General features: G+C 45.0%; 2 protein-coding genes across 6 annotated transcripts in view; one reads left to right on the top strand and one right to left on the bottom strand.

The window, feature by feature from the left end:
- SLC7A7 (solute carrier family 7 member 7) overlaps window positions 1-11035 on the top strand; it is a 33588-nt gene extending 22553 nt beyond the window's left edge. For 4 of the 5 annotated variants that reach the window (XM_034994755.1, XM_034994753.1, XM_034994756.1 and 1 more), the window contains 7 exons: window positions 5011-5136; window positions 5920-6064; window positions 7612-7735; window positions 8073-8176; window positions 8452-8548; window positions 9801-9950; window positions 10108-11035. In XM_034994755.1, coding sequence (XP_034850646.1) covers window positions 5011-5136; window positions 5920-6064; window positions 7612-7735; window positions 8073-8176; window positions 8452-8548; window positions 9801-9950; window positions 10108-10455 — 1094 coding nt within the window. In that variant the 3' untranslated portion in view covers window positions 10456-11035. The remainder of the gene's footprint in view (window positions 1-5010; window positions 5137-5919; window positions 6065-7611; window positions 7736-8072; window positions 8177-8451; window positions 8549-9800; window positions 9951-10107) is intronic. The other variant, XM_034994754.1, reaches the window with a different exon arrangement.
- Window positions 11036-11383: 348 nt separating this feature from the next.
- On the bottom strand, window positions 11384-24340 carry OXA1L (OXA1L mitochondrial inner membrane protein). Its single transcript, XM_034994758.1, has 10 exons — window positions 24241-24340; window positions 23659-23820; window positions 22737-22950; window positions 13100-13243; window positions 12785-12870; window positions 12447-12611; window positions 12217-12321; window positions 11941-12103; window positions 11788-11868; window positions 11384-11705 (listed from the first exon to the last, which is right to left on the bottom strand). Exons 1-10 carry the CDS (start codon window positions 24301-24303, stop codon window positions 11596-11598), a joined length of 1293 nt encoding a protein of 430 aa, XP_034850649.1. The 5' UTR covers window positions 24304-24340; the 3' UTR covers window positions 11384-11595.
- Window positions 24341-27475: the final 3135 nt, after the last annotated feature.

Raw genomic sequence — 27475 nt, forward strand, 5'->3', positions numbered from 1 at the left:
AAACTCTACGCCCAGCACAGGGCTCAAACTCTACGCCCAGCACAGGGCTCAAACTCAGAGCATAAATTTTAATAAATAAATACAATCTTTTTTTTTAAAAAGATTTTGTTTTTCTTTTTATTATTTATTTATTACTGTTTTACTTATTTGAGAGAGAGCACGAGTTGGGCGAGGGTCAGAGGAAGAGGGAGAAGCAGGCTCCCTGCCGAGCAGGGAGTCCCATGCGGGACTCAATCCCAGGACCCTGGGATCATGACCTGAGCCAAAGGCAACCGCTTAACCGACTGAGCCACCCAGGTGTCCCTCAAATAAATAAAATCTTAAAAAAAAAAAAATCACTTTTGGGATGCCTGGGTGTCTCAGTCGGTTAAGCATCTGCCTTCGGCTGAGGTCATGGTCCCAGGGTCCTGGGATCGAGTCCCACATAGGACTGCCTGCTCGGCGGGAAGCCTGCTTCTCTCTCTGCCTGTCTTTCCCCTTGCTTGTACTCTCTCTTTCTAACAAATAAATAAATAAAAAAAATATTTTTTAAAAAATCATTTTTATAGGCCCCAAAAGGGGTATAGGGAAATGCTCATCAGTTTGAGGTGGAATTGTAGTTGACAGTGAATTCAAACCGAGACCCCATAGTCTGCAAAAATGTCTGGAGTGTTCTCTGTGGGTCTCATGTTTCAGGGAAATCCTGACAAAGTGAAGTGGATGCAGAGGGGAGAATCTCAATGGTGAGTGGCCTGGAAGCCATATTCAGGAGGCTGAAGAAACTGGGTTTTTAGCCCCAAAGGGGGAAGCCTCCAGGGGGACAGGATGTTAATCTTTAGTGATAAGAAGGGCCATTATGTGGATGCGCATTTAGCCGGATTCTGTGTGGTTCCAGAGGAGAGGACTACTGGGTAGAAGTTGTGAAGAAGTTTTTGGCTTCATGGAAGGAAGAGCTATTGATCTTTTTAAAAATGGAATGGGTTGTCTCATAGATAAAGTACTGAGGTTTTATAGTCCCTGGGAATTTGAAGCAGAAAATAGACTGAAGAGTGGCCTAAGTTTTATGTGTTACATTTTACATATTTAAAACTAACAGTGCTGGAAAAAAACAAAACAAAAACCAAAAAATTACAATGTTGGGAGAATTGTGGGGTTAATGTTCTTTTTCAGGGACTGTTTAGTGTGGATTTCTAAACCAAATCTGGCCATCTGATTCGGAGTGGGCCTGCAAGCTTTGTTCTGTTCTGGATCAACCTGTGTGTGTGCTTTCCTTACTTTTAGTTCTACAGCTGATGCTGGGGCCTTAGTGCTAGGACTAGTCTCCTACTCCAGGAGAGCCCATGTAGGTTGGCTTTGATGACCATTCAGGAGCATCTCTCTCTCTCTCTCTCTCTCTCTTTTAAGATTTTACTTATTTACTTGAGAGAGAGAGCAAGCAAGAGCAAGCATGAGCTGGAGGGAGGGGCAGAGGGAGGAGCAGGAAGCTGAGCAGGGAGCCTGGCACCAGATCCCAGGACCCTGAGATCACAACCTGAGCCTAAGGCACGTCCAACTGACTGAACCACCCAGGCGCCCCTCGGGAGCATCTGTTTAGATGATTGTAGGAGTGGCTTCTTCAAAGCCTCTCCTTCCTCCAAAGCAGGTCAAAGTAGGAATGGAGCTGCACCTGAGTCAAGGGTCCAGGGTGATTTCAGGCCGTCTTCTTGTGGACTTGGCCCGGTGTTGGGTGGAGATGGAGTTACACCTAGCGGTAGGAGGGTAGGGCATTTCTGTCCTTGAGGTTGACTTGCGGTTGCCTCCATTATTACTCTAAGCCCGTGGTCCCCTCCTTTCCCTGCTGCTGAAGCAGGAGGCTGGGCTCCACCTTAAGAACAGTGCACTAGGCCGGGCTTTGGGGTCTCCGGTCAGCTGTGTCTGCTGAGGGTGAGGACAAAGAGCCCAGTCAGCGGCGCTGCCTGCCATACCCATTTACTGCTCCCGTGGCCAAGAGGCCCCAGAGGAAGCTGGGCTTTGGAGAAGGTGAGGGCCAGCTCTCTTCAGGCAGTTCCTCTGCTCCTGGTTTCTTTCCAGAGGATTCCCTTCTTCATTCAAACCAAGTCCCTGTGCTTACTACAGAGAGTAGATCAGGGCAAGATGGTGGGTCAGTGGCTGAGAAAATAAGGCTCAGGTGCGGGGGAGGGAGAAAAACTGGCGGGTCAAAGGAGGGATACAAATGGATGGATATGGAATTCAAGTAGCGAAGCAGTAGGGATTAAAATGCAAACGATCCATGTATTTTCATTTCAGAATTTGTTGTAGTAAAGGATGATGAGTTGTCTGTTTGCTGCCCACATGCCTGGACAAAGCCAAGAGCAGATCCCTGTGGTGCATGGCTGCAGACTGACTCTGATCCAGAACTAGTCCCTTCAGCCTATCCCGGCTTGGTGTTGGGCCCATCCATCTCAATGAGGTGATCCCATTCCTTTGTGAAGAGGGCAGCATCAGGTGTCCCTGGTATTTCTTTTAAATTTTTTTTTTTTAAAGATTTTATTTATTTATTTGAGAGAGAGCACATGAGAGGGGGGAGGGTCAGAGGGAGAAGCAGACTCCCTGCCGATCAGGGAGTCCGATGCGGGACTCGATCCAGGGACTCCAGGATCATGACCTGAGCCGAAGGCAGTCGCTTAACCAACTGAGCCACCCAGGCGCCCCTCTTTTAAATTTTTTTAAGTAGCTCTACACCCAGTGTGGGCCTTGAACTCAGGACCCCAAGATCAAGAGTTGCATGCTCTACTGACTGAGCCAACCAGGTGCCCCCCCATTTTTTTTTGTCCCTCATGTTTTTCTTTTTGTAAAGATTTTATTTATTTATTTGGGGGAGAGAGAGAGCGAGCAAGCATGAGCAGGGGGAGAGGCAGAGGCAGAGGGAGAGGGAGAAGCAGGCTCCCCGCTGAGCAAGGAGCCCGATGTAGGGCTTGATCCTAAGACCCCGAGATCATGACCTGAGCCGAAGGCAGACGCCTAACCGACTGAGTCACCCAGGCGGCCCTGTCCCTGGCGTTTCTAATCAGAAACCTGGGCCGGGTCCTATTTGTGAGGCAGCAGCAGAGTCCAAGGGTGAGGCGTAGGGGTTACAGGATGGAGAGAAGGGGTATGAGGGCTACTGAATGGCTGGGAACAGAAGTCCAGTGGGGAGTAAAGGATGGGTGATTGACTGCGGAGGGTCAGCGGACCTGAAAGACTTGTGGAAGGTGAGATACAGGCGCTTTGGTCACTTTGTGGGGTGCTTGTGGAGATTGTGTGCTTGTGTCTTTAATTATTAACTTAGCACGGAGGAATTACGGGCGTAGTCTTGCCCAGCCCTGTGATCAGGTTTGGTTGTTTATTGTCTTGTTTATTAGGCAAAAAGGCAAGTTTTTGTATAGGAGTAGGATACCCTGTCTAGGGAAGAGCAGGAAAGAACTTGGGCAGCCAGTAGACTAGGAAGGGGTGTAAAGGAGGAAGAGGCAGAAACCGAAGACGAGCCAGCTGCTCCCTGAGGTTGGTCTTTCCTGCTTCTCAGGATGAAGATGCTTCTGGGCCAGGGTGGTGAGACCAGGACACAAGACAACAGGAGGATTAGGGACAGTGAAGGAGGAGGCTTCCTGTGTTAGTGGCCTGAAGCTGGCAAGCCCAGCCCCAGACCTCTCTTTCTCCACTGGGAAGGCAGGCTGATTCTGACCTTGCCCTTGGAGCTCTTGCAAGGACTGGTAAGCCCTCCTCCTGGGTTGTGGCTGAGCCAGGAAGGCAGGCTCAGTGAGGTGATGGGCTGCCACAGTGGAGGCGGGCTGCAGTGCCCGCCTGCACGCTTCAGGCGCCGGTGCGGGATCTGGAACCTTCAGCTGGCTCTCAGAATCCTTTCTTTTCACTTTCTTCCCGGCCACATCCTGGGGCTAGGGGTCAACCTCACAGCATCTGTGGGCTTTCCTTCTTGATTTTCTTTCCTCTGAAGTACTGGATTGAAACTTTTTTAGGGGTAATGGATTTCTCCGAGATTCTGACAAAGGCCATGGACCTTTTTCTTAGAAAAATGCATATACTGGGGGGCGCCTGGGTGGCTCAGTCATTAAGCATCTGCCTTCGGCTCAGGTCATGATCCCAGGGTCCTGAGATTGAGCATCGGGCTCCCTGCTCAGCGGGGAGCCTGCTTCTCCCTCTCCCACTCCCCCTGCTTGTGTTCCCTCTGTCGCTGTGTCTCTCTGTCAAATAAATAGGATCTTTTAAAAAAAAAATGCATATACTTTGGACATATGTACATAACTATTTACAAGGAATTTCAGGCCTTGTGGAAGCCCTAGGTTAAGAACCCTGGCTCTCAGGGTGATCCATGAACTTTCCCAAAGCTCATCTGGTTAAAGGGATTGCCTCTACCCCAGGGTAGGACTTAAGGAATGTTTGTGGCTCACTGTTTTGCATTGTCCAGTCAGGAAAAATAGGAACTATAAGAACCTCGGCTCCAAGGATCTTTCCAAGTACAAAAACAAGCGGCTGAGCTGGCAGGCAGTAGCAGGAAGTCTGGCCCCCAGTCTAATCCTTGGCCACACGTCCTGACCTGCCGGCCCAGCACTGGATAAGTCACAACAGGATTCGGCAAGGTTAACAATACCACAGAGCGCTGAGTCCTGGAGCTCATATCAGGAGGTAGAGGGGTGCAAAAGCTGGGAGGATGGTAACTTTTCAGAGCCAATAGCTGGAAAACATCACTAATCCTGTATGGCTACCGGTTACCTCCCACTGCTGTGAGCACTGTTGAATGTAAGCAAATCCAGTTACTTTGTGTTTCCTCCCGGGTAAGTGCTAAAGGGTGTGTGTGACGCTGCCCACACAGAAGTTTATCGGGAGCCTTTGAATGCTAATGGTGAGGACCTGCTGGGCAGAGGTTTTGAATACAGAGCCCATCAGAGCCCAAACACTGTCTTTGGCCAAAGATGACTGCTACTGGAAATAATGCTTGGGGGGGTCTAAGGCTCTTTGGGTGGTAGGGTTGGTCACCGATCAGAATTATTTTTTCAGGTCTCTTAACCTTCATTAACTGTGCCTACGTCAAGTGGGGAACGCTGGTACAAGATATCTTCACCTATGCTAAAGTGTTGGCGCTGATCGCTGTCATCATCGCGGGCATTGTTAGACTTGGCCAGGGTAAGCGGGAGAGCAATGAACTCTTGAGCATTTTCTGAGTCCTACTTCTTTAAATGCCCTTTGTGCATTCTCATTTGCTAGATGCCATAATTTCCATTTTGTAGAGGAGACTGAGGCTGCAGAACTAAGTATCTTGCCCAAGTCCCCAGCTCCTAGTACGTCAGTGGGGATTTGTACTCAGACTGACCTCAAAGCCTGTCTTCTCTGCATGCTCCCAGAGGAGGCTGATCTTGGCTGATCTCACACTCCCGTCATGCCCTGGGAGCTGGCTTTAGCTGACAGTCCAGCCCAGTGCTGTGGCTATGATTGTTCTGCCCTTGGAAGTTCTTCTGCAAGGGCGGAAATGAACTCCTTGTATCCACTCCTCTCCAGTTTCCAGGTAGGAACACCTGCCCCACCACTCTGTTGCCCTGGGCGTAAGGAGCGCTATCCTTCCTCCATCCTGTACCAGCTGCTTGTGGTGTTAGAAAGGGGATCGGAATGGGGCAGGACAGAACCACATCCCTTCTATTCTATAGGCCTGCTCCGCCGTGGTTTCTTACCCTAGAAGGCCATCACAGTCCTTCCTGTCAAGATCCTCGTGCTGTCCCCTGCACTCCAGCCCATCACTGTAGAGGTCTCTCTCCCGTTCCCTGTTTTTTTTACCAGCGCCCTTGCTGCCGAAGGTGTTCTGAGCCACTCGCTTGCTGTAAGCGTCATGTTCTCCCACTCCTTTTCTGGATCACTTTGAAGCTGGGGGTAGGCCACTAATCCTTCTGCCTTTCCATGTTCTCTGGACTCTAGGAGCCTCGACGCACTTTGAGAATTCTTTTGAGGGTTCATCATTTGCAATGGGTGATATTGCCCTGGCATTGTACTCGGCTCTGTTCTCTTACTCGGGCTGGGACACGCTCAACTACGTCACTGAAGAGATCAAGAATCCTGAGAGGTAGGTATCTCACCATCAGTCTTCCATGGCAATAAGGATAGCTCTCATTTACTGAGAGAGCCCACCACAACCACTGAGACAGATTTTATCAGTGCCACTTGAATAGATGGCAGGCCTGAAGGCCAGGGAGATAGATTGTCCAGGATAACAGCAGGCCTTTTCATATCTGTCCCTTCATTCCTGCATTCATTACAGCAGGTTGTACTGTGTGTTCATGTGTGCTTTCTCATGGGTTTTCCTTGATATTCACCCACCCTTATCCCCACATAGATAACTTTAGGTCATAGATGCCCCAAAACTTTCCTGTTTTCTTTTTGAGCCCTTCCTGGTTTCTCAAATTTGTACTGACATAGCGGTATTGTGTCAGCATTTAACAGTATTACTTCAGCCTGGTTATTCTAAATTATTCGGCCGTCATGCAGAGTGACAAGAGCACTGGACAGGGAGTCAAAGGGCCTGGAGCCTGTCTTTCCACTAATTTGAATCCCCTGCCAACTCTGCCTGCTTCCTTATCTGTAAATTGAGGGGGTTGAATTATATGATCTCCAGAGCCCTTCCTGGCTCTAAAATTCAATGATTCTTGGAACTAAGATTACCAGGGAGTGGAGTTTCTGCAAATTTTTAAGTCAAAATAATAAACTCCTCTTGGCACACTGCCAGTGTTGCAGTCCCTGGAGCAAATGCTAGAAGCAGGACTGAAGCCTGGGTGGTGCTCCCACCTACTGGACAGAAGCTAAATGACTTGAGTATGTCCCCTCTCCCTCACCGTGAAGAATGTTTATGAAGGTCAGAGCTTTATTGGTCTAGAGGACCTTGTCTTTGTGTTTTCCTCTTAGCCACTGGTTAGGATGGCCCCCCAGGTTCTCACACTGAGTAAGGGGATGGAATGAACACAGTTCCCAGGTTGCTTATTTGGATACACACATTGTTCTTGTGAGGGCCTTATTCTCTGGATTTCACAATTTGCCTAATTTCCTCTAGTATTTCTCAACCTTAAGACAAATTTCCCGGGGTGCCTCAGTCGTTAAGCGTCTGCCTTCGGCTCAGGTCGTGGGATCGAGCCCCACATCGGGCTCCCTGCTCAGCGGGAAGCCTGCTTCTCCCTCTCCCACTCCCCCTGCTTGTGTTCCCTCTCTCGCTGTGTCTCTGTCAAATAAATAAAATCTTTAAAAAAAAAAAAGACAAATTTCCCATGTTGGCAATCTTAAGAAGGAATCCTGACACCAAGAGACCTTGGATGTAAAAAAACCCCCAAAAACCCACTAGCCCCCCTGCCCCCCTGTCATTTCCTGTGCTATTCCACGGTGACATTGTTCTCTATTAATCCTTTTTCTGCTGTTTCTTCTAAATGTGATATTCCTTTCCCTTGATGCTCTTTAAGCTCTGAGCTCAAGAATGAAGTCACTGTTGTACACAGCTTCAAAGGCAAAAGCACTGGGGAAACGTGCAGGTGGCCCCATCCCTGGATTGGTGTGGGAGTCTGAGGATTAAAGGAGATGGGGATGTGACCCTGGGACTAATGTGTGCATTATTCTTTTTGGCTGTAGGAATCTGCCCCTGTCCATTGGCATTTCCATGCCCATTGTCACCATCATCTACATCTTGACCAATGTGGCCTATTACACCGTCCTAGACATGAGGGACATCCTAGCCAGTGATGCTGTTGCTGTGGTAAAGGATTTTCACTAGCAGAAGGCTGATGGTGTGTTTGTGGGCTTCTCGGAACCCTGCAGCTCCAGTCCTGGAGAGGGGGCAGTCCTTGAAAGGAGTATGCATAGGGGCACCTAGCTGGCTCAGTTGGTTGAGTGGGCAAACTCTTGATCTTGGGGTTTAGGGTTTGAGCCCTGTTTGGTGTAGGGATTACTTAAAAGTATGCTTCCGATACTGGGTTTACAAGGTTGTCACTCCAGCTGTGGAAGAAGGGTTGGTTAGTTTAGGGGCCATCTCGGGGCATGCCTGCATCCTTTTTAGATCCTGCTAATGACTCGTTTTTGTTCCTTTCCCTTAGACTTTTGCAGACCAGATTTTTGGAATTTTCAACTGGACAATTCCGCTGGCGGTTGCGTTATCCTGCTTTGGTGGCCTCAATGCCTCCATCGTGGCTGCTTCTAGGTAGGAGTGGTGCCTTTTACGGGGGGTTTGTGAGGAGCTATGGCGGGGAAGGGTAGGACTTACGGGACCGAGTTTAGTCACTGTGTTCCCCAAGTCATATTTACCCCTTTGTTGTTTCCATCAGCAGCCTCCAGTTCTCACTAATCTCAAAACTGAACCCCATTCCCTATTATTCACTTTTTTGAAGGAGGGCAGTGGGAGGGCTACGAGGCATGTGTTCAGCCCCACCCAGTGTCCCCCAAGTTTCTCAGCCTCTCTCATCTTACCCAAAATAGGCTTTTCTTTGTGGGTTCAAGAGAAGGCCATCTCCCTGATGCTATCTGCATGATTCATGTTGAGCGGTTCACACCAATACCTGCTCTGCTCTTCAATGTAAGTGACCTCAAGGATGGGGCTGAAAGCCAGACCGGGGGAAATGTTAACAGAAGTGGGGGCACGTGGTTAAGCGTCCCACTTCATTTCAGCTCAGGTCATGGTCTCAGGGTCGTGAGATTGAGCCCCACGCTTAGCGTGGAGTCTGCTCAAGGCTCACTCTCCCTCTACCCCCACCCCAATAAATAAATCTTAAAAAACCAGAAACCAGTAGAAGCAACTGTTCTAGCTTTCCCAAAATCTTATAAAATTTAATAGAAAAACTATCTTCTCTTAAAAAAAAAAAAAAGTTGGGCGCCTGGGTGGCTCAGTTGGTTAAGCGACTGCCTTTAGCTCAGGTCATGATCCTGGAGTCCCTGGATCGAGTCCCGCATCGGGCTCCCTGCTCGGCGGGGAGTCTGCTTCTCCCTCTGACCCTCCCCCCACTCATGTGCTCTCTCTCTCTCAAATAAAATCTTTAAAAAAAAAAAAAAAGATTTGAGAGAGAGCCTGTGCACAGGGGTGAGGCGCAGAGAGAGGTCTTTTAAGCAGACTCCTCAGGGAGGGTGCAACCAGACATGGGCTTGAACTCATGACCCTGAGATCCCAACCTGAGCCAAAACCAAGGGTCAGACACTTAACTGACTGAACCACCCAGGCGCCTCTAGACAAAGTACATTTGAAATGGATTTTTAAGGTTAGGTTGCAAAAGGTGGAGATGGGCTTTAGGTTAAGAGAAACAGTATGGGGGGGGGGGGGGCACCTGGTTGGCTCAGTCAGTAGGGCATGCTAACTCTTGGCCTCGGGGGTGTCATGAGTTGGAGCCCCATGTTGGACTTAAGATTACTTAAAAAATAAAAGGCATTTAAAAAAACCCCCAAACCGTATCGAAGTCCTGGGGTAAAGCAGCTCATGTGAAGTTGGGTAGTAGGAGATAAAACCTGGAAATGTAGGTTGGAGCCATTATGGAGAGGCTCTTCAGCAAAAGATTTGTGAGGAATTGTTTTGATCTGTGGCAAAGGTTTGAAGCATGGGCCTGAAAAAACAATTGAGGCGCCCCTGGCTTACTAGAAAAGGAAGGAGATGCTGTAACTCGGGTGCTGAAGCGTGTGGGAACAGAAGAGGATCGGGGCGGCGGGGGGGGGGGGGGCGCAGGGGAGAGGCGAGACGCTGAGGACTTGAGAAGGGGCTGGATCTCTGGGAGACCAAAGAGGGGGAAGCGCGCCTCCAGTGACAGGCCGTGAGAGGAGCTGACGTGGGCCTGTGCCTGCAGGGTATCATGGCACTGATCTACCTGTGTGTGGAGGACATCTTCCAGCTCATTAACTACTACAGCTTCAGCTACTGGTTCTTTGTGGGGCTCTCTATTGTGGGTCAGCTTTATCTGCGCTGGAAGGAGCCTAATCGGCCTCGTCCCCTCAAGGTACTCTAGCTTCATCCTCCCTTTGCACGGGCCTCAGGGGTGGTAGGGTGTGGAGATGAAGGGGATGGAAAGGCTCAGTGCCCTGATCCTCACAGGAGACACTTACTATAGCTGCCACTCTGAGCTCACCTCCAGCTGTCTCCTCTGTGCCCTCCAGCTCAGCCTGTTCTTCCCCATTGTCTTCTGCCTCTGCACCATCTTCCTGGTAGCTGTGCCACTTTACAGCGACACCATCAACTCCCTCATCGGCATTGGCATCGCCCTCTCAGGCCTGCCCTTCTACTTCCTCATCATCAGAGTGCCAGAACACAAAAGACCTCACTGCCTCCGAAGGATTGTGGGTAAGCCTTTGGATCTTCAAGATGATGAGCAATCCTATGGCTTTCTCCACCCCCCATCTGGTACCTGCCGGCATCAACTTTGCCCTAGCCCCTTCCTGTTGTTGACTGTAAGGCTTAAGGGAATTATCCCTCAGGCCAGCCCCGGTCAGTGCCACCTGACTTGAGCTCAGCTGACCTCTTCTCAGTTCTGACTTACATTTCTCTTTGTAGCATCCGCTACATGGTACCTCCAGGTCTTATGTATGTCCGTTGCTGCAGAGATGGATTTGGAAGATGGAGAGATGCCCAAGCACCGAGATCCCAAGTCTAACTAAATACCATCTAGAATCAATCCTGAGATGTGGAAAGCAGGGGATCTTGTCCCTTACTGGCTGGAGCCAAGGAAGATGAAAAGGAAAAGTACATCTCCTTGTTGAAGCTGCTCAGACCAGGCTTCGGGACAGGTGCCTTCAATTTTCGAACTTGCTGTTTGAGAGATGAAAAGTAATTTATTTGTTCTGCTACACATTGCTTTATTGTCCCTTTTAAAAAAAATCTGGAACAGACTGTGGTGGGGAGCATGTCAGGTGTGGGCTTGGTTTTACTAGTAGCACATTCCCACGCGTTAAGACAGTCGCTCACCTCTGGGTGTGCCCACCCACTCCTTTCCTTTAAAAGGGCCAATAATGCTCCGGACTTCCTGTCTCCTTTAGAGAGACATGAAACTGTCACAGGTGCTAGATAATAAAAGGGTTATGTTGTAAACTTTGAGTGACTTCATTTTAGATAGGTCTTGGGGACAGTTCTCAGCAGGCTAAGAGGAACACTAAAAACAGTCTTGTGCTTGAAAGTATCTGAGTATTTCTTTCGTGCTGGTGGCTGATGCAGCCAATCTCTATACAAGAGAACACACCTAAGCTGCTTAGCAAAATTATTTTATAGCATCCTGAGATAAACCCATGTAGGGGGTGGGAGTTTAAGCTCGTAATGCCAGGTTACACTACTGAGGCACTTCCTAAGAGCACAGGCAGGAGCAATCCCCAACTGATCTAGTCTTCAGTTTTCTGAAGCGCACCATCCGTTTCCCTGTTTAATAAGTATCCGGAAGCAGCATGTAGTTTAGAGGTTTACTGATTCTGTGGCTGGCAAGATCACTTGGCTCTTTTACACTCTTAGGTGTGAGGGTCTGTAATGGAATCCACTTTTAAAAGGAAGATCTCGACACCCCACGGTTTCTAGAGCTGGGGCAAGGACTCCGTGTCAAATCCGTTCTGACGCCGAGTCTTTGAAGAGAGAGCTCCTACCAGTCTGAACAGGAATGGAATTCAGCCCAGCGTGTCACGCCAGGGCTGCTTTGGCTTGGCATTGCTGCTGTTAGGCTGATTCTTTCCATGCTGTAGCAATGGGTTGTGGGTAAAGGTCTGTCGTAAGGGACCTAGGGCAAGAGAAAACAACTTTCAATGAACGAAGGAAAGGAAGAAACAAATCACGGAATTTAGCCTGCAAGGGTTATTTACCCCTGGCAGCTAGTTCTAAGTGATTCTGCATGCGTCGTTCACGCTCTTTGAGCTGATGCGCCAGTTCAGCATTCTTCCATCCTGTGTAAAGAGGAGGAAGACAGTGGGTCCTAGGTCCATTTTTAGACTACTTCCCCCACAGTCCCATCTTACCTCTTTTGAAGCTTTTTACAAAACCTTCCCGTGGAAGTAATTTATTGGAGTCATGCACGACACGCTGGGGGATTTTCAGTATAGTCCGTACGGCTGGAATCCGGAGGCCAGCCACCTGGACCAGGGAAAACGTATTGGAGGAGAGCCAGTACATGAACACCGCCTGAAGGAGAAGAAAGACACAGTACTCAGGAGCTGTCCTCTGCTGTCAGCTTGATGGGAGATGGCTAGGCTAGATGGAAAGGCTTGGGAGCCAGCTCCTAAGCCATTACCTACCGTGGGGAAATGGATAGTTATGGGCAACACCGCTAGGGGCATCACTCTGATCACATTTCTCATCCACTGAAGATCAGAACTTTGCACGCCAGTCTCCGCACCTAACTGCCAAAAAAAAAAAGCAATTGCACGTCATTTCTAGAGAATCTGGCTCAGATTTCAACCCATCAATTCTACTTGGTCTCTACTCCCCACTTTGCAGGCCTGGCACTTAGCCAACCTGGGCTTACCTCAAGGACACCCCACATTGTAGCAGTGACCACCAGTGGTAATATGTAGGTGGGGTCAGATAGCGTGAGATCCTGGAACCACAGGAGGCCACCTGTCTGCAGGCTGGGCACAGGAAGGTTGGCCATTTCTCTCAAGGCAATGAAGAAGGAGATGAAGATCGGGGCCTATTACACAGGATAAACAGTGTCAGGACCTTTTAGCAAAGGGGACATTTTCATTACTCCATCATTAAAAACCTTACCACCACCCCCACTTTTCGGGGGTCTAGGGCATGGGAAACACAGGAGTTTATCTGACTGGGGTAGGATAAAATAAGAAGGAAAATGTTTTTGCTTACCTGAGTCAGAGGTAGAATAAGAGGTCTAAAGAGTTTAACATCATGCTTTTTCTGGTAAAATGTCATTTCCGAGGAGGCCTTGTAAACTGTGAATGAGGGGAAGTTAATGGTTGGGCTAATAATTACATCGATGGAGGTGACCATCCTTACCACCAGGCCCATAAGATTTCTACCTGACCCTGGCCAGTCACTGGAAACATTAGGCCCAAGAAGTAGGTAGATCTTTAGAACTCGCCCACTTCTAGCAACCCTCAGCAGAATGTCAGGAAAGTGCAAACATGGTCCTCTCCTATGCGCATTCTGCAGCTGACTCACACTCAGCATCGTCTCCTGCCAACTTGGCCTCTCTGATTCGAGTGGAAAACTTCTGGATCTCTGGCAAGTGGTTGTGGATCTTGGCTGCTTCTCGCTGGCCCTTCACGATGAGAGGAAACACCAGGCAGCGGGCAAGGACAGTACCTGGAAAACACAAACTAGGACTGGAGTGAAATCAAAGCAGTTCTGCAGTTGGAAGGTTGAAGGTTTTTCGGTCCTCACTGAAAGGGTCTTTTTTTTTATTATAGTCTTTTCAACACTGTGATGCCTGCTGAAGGAACCCAAAACAAAGGGCAGGGGTGACTTGATCCTTCAAGGCTCAGTTCTCTGCTTTGACCTCACAAAAGTCTAACATTAACTTCTGTAAGCAAATGGCCAGGGATACCGTTTATTTCCTCGAACAAAAGGTGAGAGAAGATACTTTTCTAGATCAGTGGTATCTGAACTTTTCTATTATCAATGGAATCTCCCTACCGTCAACTCTTAAGTGTAGCCCCAATATACATAAGAGATAAAACCGAGCTGCTCTGAGAGAGAGAGTAGTCTGGCTACAAAACTGTTCAAGCTCTGGCCTTTGCTTTTCTCAGAGGCACCATACACAACTCTGGGAACTTCAGGAATGAAGTCTGAAGGCCCCTATCCTAGAAATCCCTAGGGTAGGAAGTAATCTGGTGGCTTACTCCTTTAGCTCCTCCCCATTTCTTATACTTCCTATTTCCTGATCATTCCAAAAATACTGATAAACTAATCAGTGACAAGCAAGAGGGTCTGGGCTGAGAAGAGACGGTGGTGGTGCGGGGGGGGGGGGGGGGGGGGCTTATGGGCTTAGGCTTTATCAACATTATAATGGCTGATATGGGGTGGGAAGAGAAGGAAGCTAAGGATGAAACCGAGAATACTAGCCCTGAAGGAGTGGACTGAGAACTGGGCAATGGCAATGGAAAGATGTGGTCAGACAGACAAGAAAATCAGGAAAGATGATCACAAAAGCCAAGGGAGAGATTTCAAGGTCTAAAATGTCTAATACAGGACCCTAGGCCCAAGGGGATCAAAATGGAGGAGTAGGAAAGATCCTGGGCTTACATCCTCTCAAGGATATACCAAAATCTACAACTACATATAGAACTATCACTGTGTAAAGAACTTTGCAAAACAGATCTTACACACCTAAGGATATAAAGAAAAAGCCATTCTGAGTTGGGTAGGAGGCAGAGACAAGGTCTAGTCAGGACCCACGAGTAGGAGGGATATCACAACCATAAAGACTCTCCCTGTGAAACAAGGGGTCCAAGCCCCATATTGGGTTCCCAGCCCTACACTAGGAAGACCAGCCCCTACAACCTCTGGTTTTGAAAACCAGCAAGGTTTATGCACAATCTCAGTTGCTGAAGTTCCAGCACAGAGGCAGCAGTTTGAAAAATGCCTGGGCTACACATGAAGGAGATGCATGGACTGATTTTAGGGCATGTGCTGGCAGGGCAGGGATCTGTCGGAACATTCTCTGGGGATGGACGAGCTGGTAGGCACCATTTCTGACATTCTCCATCTACTGTGCTAGCACCAGCTTGCCCAGCCCAACCGACCCACAGGCCAAGAGCCCTTCTTAAGGGGCTCCCTGCCCCTGCCACACCCAGCAGGTGGCCTCAGCCTGCACCAGAGCCACCCCCACCAAGCAGCCTCTGCCCTGCATATACGAGAGCACCTGCAGCAATACGAGAGCACCTGCAGCAGCTGGACCTCACAGTCTGCCACACAGTAGGCCCTTCCCACCAGTGGAATGGAGCTGTCACAGCTGGGCTTTGTAGCCAGCTGTGCTGAGGCCAACCCCCCACACTTACCCACCCAACAACAGTAGTGGCTGGACCTCTCAGACAGGATGATGGGCAGCCCTGCTTACCAGCATACGTGAAGAAGCTGTGGCTGAGTCTTGCAGACGGCTGTGTCAGGGGACAGCCCTGCAAACCACTGAGTCTACACCAACAGTGACCCAGCCACAAGAAGAGGGTGCATGCAACCCAAAGAACCCCTAGGGCACCTGGCTCAGGTGACTAGGAGTTTGCACTACTGGACCTCACAGGACACCTGCAAAAAGCTACTCCCCTTCAAGGCCAGGAGACAGAACTGATCTAACTAATACGAAGAAACACAGGGTTAGACAAAATGAAGAAAGAGTATGTTCTAAATGAAAGAATAATACAAAACCTCAGAAAAAGAACTGAACAAAAGAGATGAGCAATCTACCAGGTAAAAAGGTCAAAGTAATGGCCATAAACATACTCACCGAACTCAAAGAATGAACACAACGAGAACTTCAACAGAAAGTATATGTAAAAAAAAAAACCCACAAAAAAACAATCAGAGCTGAACAATACAGTAACTGAAATAAAAAGTCCACTGGAGAGATTCAATAGCACATTAGGTGATGCAGAACGAATCAGCGATCTGGAAGACAAGGTAGTGGAAATCACCCAACTGGAACAGCAAAAAGGAAAATACTAAGGATAGTTTAAGGAACTTTTGGGACAACATCAAGTATAACTAACATTGGCATTATAGGGATCCCAGGAGAAGAAAGAGAAAGGGACAGAAAATCTGTCAGCTGAGAAATTCTCTAACCTGGCAAAGGAAACAGACACTTAAGTCCAGAAAGCACAGAGAATCCCAAAAAATTGAGCCTAAAGAGACTCACACTAAGACTAGTTAATCAAAATGCCAACAACAGTTAAAGAATCTTAAAAGCAGCAAGAAAAAAAAAAAGAAACTAGTTACATACAAGGAACCCCCACATAAGACAATGAACTGATTTTTCAGCAAAAACTTTAAAGGCCAGAAGAGTGGCACAATATATTCAGAATGCACCTGGCAAGGTTATCACTCAGACTAAAGGAGAGATAAGGAGTTTTCCAGATATGCAAAAGCTAAAGAGTTCATCAACAACAGACCAGCCTTGTAAGAAATGTTAAAGGGACTTCTTAAAACAGAAAAGGCCATAATTAGAAATAAGAAAATTATTAAAAAAAAATCTCACTGGTAAATATATAATAAAGGTAGTGGATAATTACCTACAGAGCTAGTATGAAGGTTACAAGACAATAGTAAAATCATCTAGACCAACAATAATTAGTCAAGGGATACACAAAATATTAAATTCTAAGATACAATGTCAAAACCAATGTGGGGATTTATTTTTTTGTATAACCTACCCACTCAAATTATACAATTATTTCACAGGCTTTCTAAATAAAAGTTTTAAACCTTGGGGGGAAAAAAACCAAAAAGTGGGAAGGGGGAGGACTAGTACTTTTATTTTTTTTTAAAAAAATATTTATTTGAGAGAGACAGAGATAGTGAGAGAGAGCTCGAGCAGGAAGGAGGGGGAGAAGCAGGCTTCCCGCAGAGCAGGGAGCCCGATGCGGGGCTCGATCCCAGGACCCCGGGATCATGATCTGAGCCGAAGGCAGAGGCTTAACCATCTGAGCCACCCAGGCGCCCCGGGACTAGTACTTTTAGATTCCACTTGAACTTAAAGCAACCATCAACTTAAAATAGATTTATATACATACAGTGTTAAATATTAACTTTATGGTAACTATAAATCAAATACCTATAATAGACATGCAAAAATAAAGAGAAAGGAATATAAACATAACACTAAGGAAAGTCCCCAAATTACGAGAACAAGAGAAGACAGGGACAGAGAAGAACTACAAAAACAACCAGAAATCAATACAATGGTAAGAAGTAGGGGTGCCTGGCTGGCTCAGTCAGTAGAGCATGTGATTCTTGATCTGAGGGTCCTGAGTTCACGCCCCATATTGGGTGTAGAGATTACTTAAGAAAATGGTAAGAAGAATATATCAGTAATTAAGTGTAAATGAACTACATGTTCTAATCGAGATATAGGGTGGCTGATTAAAAAAAAAAAAAAAGACCCATCTATATGCTGCCTACAAGAGACTCACATGTGAGACATAAACAGACTGAAAGTGATGGAAAAAGATATTGCATAGGGATGCCTGGATGGCTCAGTCGGTTAAGTGCCTGCTTTCAGCTCAGGTCATGATCCCAGACTCCTGGGATCGAGTCCTGCATCGGGCTCCCTGCTCAGAGGGGATCCTGCTTCTCCTCTGCCTCTGCCTCTCTGTCTCTCATGAATAAATAAATAAAATCTTAAAAAAAGATATTGCATGGAAATGAAAAAGCTGGGGTGGCAATACCTGTATCAGACAAAATAGTAACAAGAGACAAAAAAGGGCATTATATAATGAATAAAAGTATCAATCCAAAAAGAGAATATAACACTTGTAAATATCTATGCACCCAACACAAGGGCAGCTAAATACATAATGGAAATGTTAACAGACAAAAAAGCAAGAAATCGACAATTATACAATAAAGGTAGGAGACTTTAACACCCCATTAACATCAATGGATAGATTGTCCAGACAGAAAATCAGTAAGGAAACTGTTGCTTTAAACAACACATAAGACCAGATGGACTGGGGTGCCTGGGTAGCTTAGTCAGTTAAGCGTCTATGTTTGGCTCAGGTCATGATCCCAGGGTCCTGGGATTGAGCCCCATGTTGAGCCTGCTTCTCCCTCTGCCCCTCCCCCTGCTTGTGTTCTCTCTCTCAAATAAATAAAATCTTAAAAAACAAACAAAAAAACACCCACAAAAACACAAGACCAGATGGACTTAATAGATATATACAAAGCATTCCATCCCCAAAAGGCAGAATACATGGGTGCCTGGCTGGCTCAGTCAGAAGAGCATGAGACTCTTGATCTTGGGGTAGTGAGTTTGAGCCCCACATTGGGTGTAGAGATTACTAAAAATAAATAATAAACTTAAAAACAAAAAAAACAAAACCCCCAAATGGCAGAATACATATTCTTTTCTAGCGCACATGCAACATTCTCTAGGCAATATCACGTTAGGCCCCAAACCAAGTCTTAACAAATTGAAGACTGAAATCATATCAAGCATCTTTTCCAATCACAATGGGATGAAATTAAAACTCAATTACAAGAGGGAAAAATGGAAAAACCAAATATGTGGAGGCTAAACAACATGCTACTAAACATCCAATGGGTCAAGGAAGAAATCAAAGAAATAAAAAAACAAGATAAATAAAGATGGAAACACAATAGTTCAAAACCTATGGGATGCAGCAAAAGCAGTTCAAAGAGGGCAGCTTATGGGAGTATAGGCCTACCTTAGGAAATACGAAAAATCTCAAATAATCTAACCTTACAGCGAAATGAAATAGAATAAGAACAAAGCCCAAGTTAGTAGAAGGAAGGAAATAATGAATATTAGAGCAGAAATAAATGAAACAGACTAAAAAAGCAATAGAGAAGATCAACAAAACTAGAGATGGTTTTTTAAAAAAGATAAACAATATTGCTAAGGCTTTAGCCAGACTCATCAAGAAAAAAAGAGGGCCCAAATAAAATCAGAACTGAAAGAATTAACAACCAACACCACAGAAACACAAAGGATTGCAAGACACTACCATAAATAATTATATGCCAACAAATGGGACAACCTAGAAGAAATGTATAAGTTCCTAGAAATATACTCTCTTCCAAAACTGAACCTGGAAGAAATAGAAAATCTGAACAGACCAATTAGTAGTAATGAAATTGAATGGGCAATCAAACTTCCATCAAACAAAACTCCCAAGACCAGAGCTTCACAGGTGAATTCTACCAAACATTATAGAGGACTTAATACTTATCCTCTCAAACCACTCCATAAGACAGACGAGGAAGAAAAGCTTCCAAACTTACTCTACAAGGCCAGCATTACCCAGATACCAAAACCAGACAAGGACACTAAAAAAAGAGAAAACTATACAGGCCAAAATCTGTGATGAACATAATAGATGCAAAAAACCTCAACAAAATATTACCAAACCATATTCAACAATACATTTAAAGGATGATTCACCCTGAACAAGTGAGATTTATTCCGGCAATGCAAGGATGGTTTAATATTCATGAAATCAATGTGATTTACCACATTAAAGAAAATGAAAGAAAAATTATATGATCATCTCAACAGATGCAGAAAAAGCACTTGACAAAATTCTACATCTGTTCAAGATAAAATCTCTCAACAAATTGGGCTTAGAGAGAATATACCTCACCATAAGAAAGGTCACAGATGAAAAACCCACAGTTAAGGGGTGCCTAGGTGGCTCAGTCTGTTAAGCATCTGCCTTCGGCTCAGGTCGTGATCCTAGGGTCCTAGGATCAAGCTCGGTGTCAGGCTCCCTGCTCAGCTGCTTGTGCGTGCATGCTGTCAAATAAGTAGAATCTTAAAAAAAAAAAAAAAGAAAAAAAAAGAAAAACCCACAGTTAACATCATACCCAATTAAACACTGAGAACAGTTGTTTTAAGATCAGTAAGAAGCCAAGTCTGTCCATTCCTACCACTTTCATTCACACAGCCCTGGGAAGTCCTAACCACAACAAAGAAAAAGTAATAAAAGGCATCCAAGCTGGTAAAGAAGAAGTAAAACTGCCACTATTTGCAAATGACATGATAATGTACATAGAAAGCCCTAAGGACTCCACTAAAAAAATTACAAGTAATAAATGGAGTAAAGCTGCATGATACAAAATTAATATACAGAAATCTCTTGTGTTTCTATACACTAATTTTGAAATAGCAGAAAGACAAATTAAGAAATAACTCCATTTACGATTGCACCAAAAAGAATAAAATATCTAGGGGTAAACTTAACTAAGCAGGTGAAAGACTTATATTCTGAAAACTGTAAAAAACACTGATAAAAGAAATTGAAGACAACACAAATAAAAGAAACACCATGCTAATAGACTGGAAGAATACTGTTATAATGTCCTTTCTACCCAAAGCAATCTACACATTCAATGCAATCCCTATCAAAATACCAATGCCACTTTTCATAGAACTGGAACAAATAATCCTAAAAGGTGTATGGAACCACACAAGACTTTGTATAGCCAAAACAATCTTAAGAAGAACAAAACTGAAGGTATCACAATCCCAGATCTCAAGATATATTACAAAGCTATAAAACAGTAATGTACTGGCACAAAAATAGACACATAAGCCAACGGAACAGAGTCCAGAAATAAACCCACACTTATATAGTCAATTAATCTTTGACAAGGATGGCAAGAATATACAATGGAGAAAAGAGTCTCTTTAATAAATGGTGTCGTTAAAAAAAAAAAAAGGACAGCCACATGCAAAAGAATGAAACTACATCACTTTCTTACACCATATACAAAAATAAACCAAACCGGATTAAAGACTTCAATGTGAGACCTGAAACCATAAAACTCCTAGAATATAGGTAATAAACTTTTGGACATCAGCCTTAGCAATATATTCCTGGATATGTCTCCCCAGGCAAGAGAAACAAAAGCAAAATAAACTATTGAAACTGTACCAAAACAAAAAGCTTTTGCACAGTGGAGGAAACCATCAACAACAAAAAAGGCAACATACTGAATGGGAGAAGATATTTGCGAATGATATCAATAAGGGGTTAAAAAAATAGTACAATTAAAAAGAGGCAGAGGACCCGAACAGACACTTCTCCAAACACATGTGGATGGCCACCAGACACATGAAAAGGTGCTAAATATCACTATCAGGGAAATGCAAGTCAAAACCAAAATGAGTTACCACCTCAACACCTGTCAGAATAGCTAGAATCAAAAGACAAGAAATAACAAGTGTTGATAAGCATGTGGAGAAGAGAGAACCCTGGGGCACCACTGGTCAGAATGCAAAATAGTACAGCCCTCTGTCCAGCTCCATGCTCAGTGGGGAGTCTGGAAAGAAAATCTTAAAAAAACACCCAAACCCCCAAACAAAAATATATATGCACCGCTAAGTTCACTGCAGCATTTACAATAGTGATGATATGGAGGCAACCTAAATGTCTGTTGACAGATCAATGGATAAAGAAGGTGTGGTGTATAAACACACAACAGAATATTACGCAGCCATAAAAAAGAATGAGCTCTTACCATCAGTGACATGGATGGACCTATAGGGTATTAGGCTATGTGAAATAAGACAGAGGAAGACAAACACCGTATTATTTCACTTACATGTGGAATCTAGAAAACAAAACAGACTCACAGATACAGAGAACAATCTGGTTGCCAGAGGGGAGGGGACTGGAGAAGATGGGCAAAATAGGAGGAAATTAAAAGGTAAAAACTTCCAGGGGTGCTAGGCTGGCTCAGTCAGTGGAACATGCGGCTCTTTATCTTGGGGTTGTGAGTTCGAGCCCCACACACCCAATGTGTGGGTCAGGATTATGACCCTGAGATCAAGAGCTGCATACTTCATCAACTGAACACCAGCCAGGCACCCCAGGGATTGCTTAAATAAACTTAAAACAACAACAAAAAGTACAAACTTCCAGTTACAACTAAAGATGACCCAGGGATGCAATGTACAGCATAGGGAATATAGTTAATATATTGTAACAACTTTATATGGTGACATGGTGATCACTTCATAATATACATATATGTTCAATATATATATGTTGAATCACTATCACTAATATAATATTGTATATAAACTACACTTCAATAAAATGAACTGGAAAAATGTGCCTAACACAGAAAGGTCAAGTATGAAAAGAATAATGGGTTTAATAATGATGTCACTGACAAAATGAGGTGGTATTAGTAAGTCAGATTGCTAAAAAGGTCAGACTGCTGAGTGTCAAAGAGTGGAAAGAATGAAGTCCACTGCATGCAGAACAGTCTTTTAAATAACAGCTATGAAAGGAGAAAGAACTAAGGATGAAAAGAAGGGACTTTTCCTCAAGAAATCCATGGTATATTTGAACATGTCTGTATTTTCAGAACAGGGCAGTAAAAAGAGAGAAGCTGAAGACCTAGGGAAAAGGATGATCACTGGAGCAAGGGTAGGAAGAACAGAATTTAAAGTATAGTCTTAGCCTACAAGAGGAACAATGTGGGCACATTCCAATTTGGGGGTGGGGGGGATGGATTTAAGCGCCTGGCCTGACCTTCTATTCTCCTAAACCAGGGCAGCTTCATCACTGTTAACAAGGTCTCCTTACTCTAACCCCATGCTCACATTAAATATCTACACTTGTTGAATCCCAGGTGATCCAGTGGTTTTATAATGCCCTTTAATAAAGATAAATATAGTGTATCTAAGGATCAAGAGCCTCTATCCCTCATCTGAATCATCTGCTTTTCTGACCCCTAAACTTCTGCAACTACAGTTGACCTTTGAACAAAAGGGGTTTGAACTGCGTGGGCCCGCTCATATGGGTTTTTTTTTTTTTTAAAGTACTGTACATGTATTTTTCTTCCTTAAAGAATATAGAATACATGTAACATACAAAACATGTACTAATTGACTGTTTACCAGCAAGGCTTCTAAGAGTAGGCTATTAGTAGTTAAATTTTTGAGGAGTCAAAAGTTATACATGGAATTTCAATGTTGGGTGGGGTTAGTGCCCCTAACCCCCAGGTCATTCAAGGGTCAGCTGTATTTCCTCCATCCACTTACAGAACTGCTGTCTTTAAAGTTCTCCCCCCGAAGTTCCCATTTCTACGCTTGACCATGATGTGTTTCCCTTACATGCAGCAATGGCCCCCCACCAAGGTAGGCCTAGGTTAACATGCATAAATTCCAGTAAGTTCTGAATCAGTCCCACTGGGGTGTATGACCCCAGCCCCAGTTCAGCGAAGCTCTGTCCTGCAGCAGCTTGGATTACATCTGCGGTCTCTCCAGAAGCCACCTCGGGTACTGCTGTGGGTGAGGGAGTTGCAGGAATGACAGGAGGGGCCTGAACCTGTGCAAAAGGAAGTCATGTGTAATACTCAGTAGGGGGGACATATAGAAATCACAGGCCCAAGATAATAACTAGTATCAGGTTGTTCTATGGGCTTTCTACTTTTTGTTCTCCCAGATTAGTCTACAGTGTACAGAGAATTCAAGGCTTAAAAAGGACATTTTATTTTTTTCCTCTAGGCAGGAAGACAAGTTAGGGTAAGATTTCATGACCTCCCTTCCTATTACTAAGTTATTTCTTCCATCAGTGTTTTCCAAACTTCAGTCATTTGAGTATCACTGGCACGATTTTGCAGATACTGAAACTGTCGTAATTTTTATTTAAAACAAGTCAGTTTTTAAGACCAAAATATTTACTTGGTCTCACCATCAGAAATATTAATACCCACGAAGTCAGTGATATGCAAGTTAAAAGTTTTATAATACACATGCACACCTGGAATCACATCTCCTACACCATCAGCGGCTTGCCACCATTATGGCAAACAATGCCTTGTATATAACATAAATTTCTCCTGCTGTACTCTCATTTTCCCACTGATTTGAAAATCTATCCCAAGTTAAGATGCTACTATTTTGGGGAGCTGCATGGAGTGTGGCCAAGAACTCTGTGCCACATTTCCCCTCCTTGTAGTTAAAACAAAATAAAAAGAAATCAACCAACAAACGCTACCCCTAATTAGCGTCGCAGGAACGAATCGCCTCTTACCTGGGCTTCTGCGAACAAGATCACGGAGGTACTGAGGCCCCGGGGACCAGGGCCCGCGAGGAGGACATAGTGCGGGCGCTCGCCGCACCGGCCGGTTGGAAAGAGGAGCCCTGAGGTCAGCGGTTTCCGCGGCCAATGAGAGGGCCCTGCGACGCTATGGAACTGAGAGAGTAAAAGAAGGATGGAGCCCTTCTTCAGGAACAGATGTCGCCCATCAGGCTCATTCGCCACGAAGCTGCCAGCCCGTTACCACAGGTGAAGGCACCACCACTCCGCGCGCAGATGGCTGGCCTGAAGGCATGCAATTGGTGCGGCCAGGCTCTCGGTTACCGCAGACCCACCCCGGAGCACAGAGGTCGAGGCTGAAGTTTCTGTGGCCTGGGTGACGACGAGACCCACGAACAGACAACAATACGCGGCCACTGAGCCCGCAAGGTCGGGGAAGTAACCCTTCCGTGTACTCATGCGAGCCGAGGTCAAGAGAGGCAGGTCCCGGTGAGGTCAGCGTCTGCTCAGGCTGTTTCTGGCTCGGGCCACGGGGACAGGGCCGCATCCTGGCGCTCAGCCCTGGGGGATCCTTACCTGACGCTGTGGCCGTAACAAGCGCAGAAGCTCCCGGCGTCCGCACATCAAGCTCATCGCCATTTTGCCGGAGGAGGACTTGCGCTCGCGCCTGCGCACTCAGAACTTCAGCCTCGCGGGAAGAGGCCCTTTTGGAAATGGGCATGAAGCCAGAGCTGTTGCCACGATCAGGTGGTAAAGGAGACTGGAGCTTAGCGGCCATATTTGAAGTGGGTAAGAAGACGCTAAGGGCCTTATTAACAAGATCGCGCAGGGTGTCCAGGAGATTGAAATGGGATTGAAGAGCTGCCTGAGGGGCCCTCCCGCAGTGACTGCAAAAACCTGGGAATTTTTTCCTCCATTCTGTAAATCCGTGATTCTCCTCTGATTTGTTGATTTAAAATACAAGTTCCGGACAGTCTTGGCTGTGCTTGGCGTGGCTTTTTCTTGTCCGGTGATACTCGATTCTTACTGCTAGATAATATTGTAATTACAGATTAAGTGAAATGTGAGGGTAGTCCGGCGTCTGACAGAAATTGAGGAAAGGCAGCTTGTAGGAAATATTTTCCACCCAGATAAAAGGACACAGTTTTAAGAGGGGACCCCCACCTTTCACCTTTCCTTTCCTTAAATGGGGTTGTGTGAGGATCATCTTGTGACCACGAGGGGACAAATCTAAAGCTAACATGTTGAAGATGGTGGTGCGGAAAGAGAAAAACCCTGAATACTTGCTGGTGTCCTTCAGGTGCTGCACTAGACTTGGTACCACCTGTATCTAGACTTTGTTGTGTAAGATAATTAAAGGTCTTTATTATCCACACTCCAGGCCTCTGTTGCTTTGGTGTTTGTTTCTTTCTTTTTTTTTTTTAAAAGATTTTTTTTATTTATTTATTTGAGACAGAGAGAATGAGAGGCAGAGAGCATGAGAGGGAGGAGGGTCAGAGGGAGAAGCAGACTCCCTGCCGAGCAGGGAGCCCGATGCGGGACTCGATCCCGGGACTCCAGGATCATGACCTGAGCCGAAGGCAGTCGCTTAACCAACTGAGCCACCCAGGCGCCCTGGTGTTTGTTTCTTGAAGCTGAAAGCATTCCTAAAGATATATGAGGTGAAATTCTCTCCCAAAGAAAAAAAAGATTTCCGTTCAGAAAGGTGGGAATTGGTTATATTTGAACTCCTACAAAGTCTCTCAAATTAGAGTACCCCCCTCCCCGAGTGCTCTTTGAATAACCTATAGTTTGGAAAGATACAATAGCCTGAAATTATTTCAGTCCCTTTTATTTGGGGATGATTAGGAATGTGATATGGGAAATAAAGGCAGCAGAAAAACTGAATTTCCTTATGACTTACAGCCCACTGACAAGTCCTTGAAACAGGCAGAGTGACCTTCCTCTAGGAACTCAGCCTCAATGTTAATACTTTGCTAAGGGCAAAAGGCAATCTTAGCTTAACATTATCTCAACGCCCCAGGATCCTTTAACATATAAAAATTCCTTTGGAAACTTCTTTTTATCTCTATCCCCAAAATATACGTTGGCAGTCATCCCCTAAGCATATGACCCACTGATTTACATCTGAAGGATCTCATGACTAAGATTTTATTAGACAGTAATAAATGACCTCATCCCAACAATAGCTAGCCCCCCTCAAGGTCCTGGAAACCTTGCTTCCGAAATTCCTTAGAGAAATACGGTATCCCTAACCCTCTCCCAACTTGAAAGTATATAATGGGCCACTTCTCATGACCCCAGTGCAGCTCTTTTCTGCCCACAGGGCCCTGTCCCTGTTCTTTGATAAAACCACCTCTTTACACCAAAGACAGCTCAAGAATTTTTTCTTAGCTGTCAGCTTTGAATCCTAACATCTTTCCTACATCAAATGTACCTGCCAGAAATGGTAAAGATAGGCAAAAAATTCAATCCAGATTTAGTAATAATAGGGGTTATCACCTGTCATTCACATATGTTGGATATTATTGTAAATAAGATTTTAAAGTTTAAAAAATTAACACAGAGGTGATGACAAATATACAACTACAGGACACTTGGGGGAAAAAAACCCAAACTGTTACTTTGGTGGCCCCATATGAACCATCGCTGTAGAGCCTTGTATAGCCACCAAGGAAAACAGTATGGAAGTTTCTCAAAAAATTAAAAATAGAACTACCATATGATCCAGAAATCCCATGTCTGGGAATATATCTGAAGGAAACAAAAACAATACATCAAAGAGATATCTGCACCTTCATGTTCACAGTAGCATTATGTATAATAGCCAAGACATGGAAACAATCCAAATATCTGTGGAAAGATGAATGGATAAAGAAATTGTGGTATAAATATAGAATGGAAACTTATTCAGTTGCAAAAAAGAGGGACATCCTGCCATTTGTGACAACATGGATGGACCTTGAAGGCATTATGCTAAGTGAAATAAGTCACACAGAGAAAGACATATACTGTATGATCTCACTTTTATGTGGAATTAAAAAAAAACTCATAGAAAAGGAGATCAGATTTGTGGTTACCAGAGGCGGGGGGTGGGGAGGTGCAGAATTGGATGAAGGTGGTCCAAAGGTACAGACTTCCAGGTATAAATAAGTACTGGGGATGTAATGTACAACATAATGACTATAGCTAATATGCATATTTGGAATGGTATGTTTGGAAGTTGTTAAAAGAGTAAATCTTAGGAGTTCTCATCACAAGATAAAAACCATTTTCTCTCTTTTTGTATATGAGATGATGGATGTTAACTAAATCTATTGTGGTAATTATTTTATAATATATGTAAGTCAAGTCATTATGCTGTACACCTTAAACTTATACAGTGCTGTATGTCAATTATACCTCAATAAAGCTGGAAAAAAAGTTCTCAACACACACAAATTGTAACTATGCAAGGTGATGACTGCTAACTAACCTTACTGTGGTAATTGTTTTGCAATATATATGTATATTAAATTATTACATTGTACACTTATACAATTTTGTATGTCAATTGTATCTCAATAAAGCTGGAAAAAGAAGATTTTGAGGAATATATAAAAAAATTCTATGGGTGTTAGGGTAGCTCAGTCAGTTAAGCATCCAATTCTTGGTTTCAGCTCAGGTCATCATCTCAGGGTCATGAGATCAAGCCCCTGAGTTGTGCTCTGGGCTCAGCTCAGAGTCTGACTGAGATTCTCTCCCTCTCCCTCCTCCTCTGCCCCTCCCCCTGCTTGCCCAGGCACACACAGTCTGTCTCAAATGAATAAGT

The sequence above is a fragment of the Mirounga leonina genome, unplaced genomic scaffold (genome assembly GCF_011800145.1).
Source record: "Mirounga leonina isolate KUSES-001 unplaced genomic scaffold, KU_Mleo_1.0 Mir_91, whole genome shotgun sequence".
Classification (NCBI taxonomy): Eukaryota; Metazoa; Chordata; class Mammalia; order Carnivora; family Phocidae; genus Mirounga; species Mirounga leonina.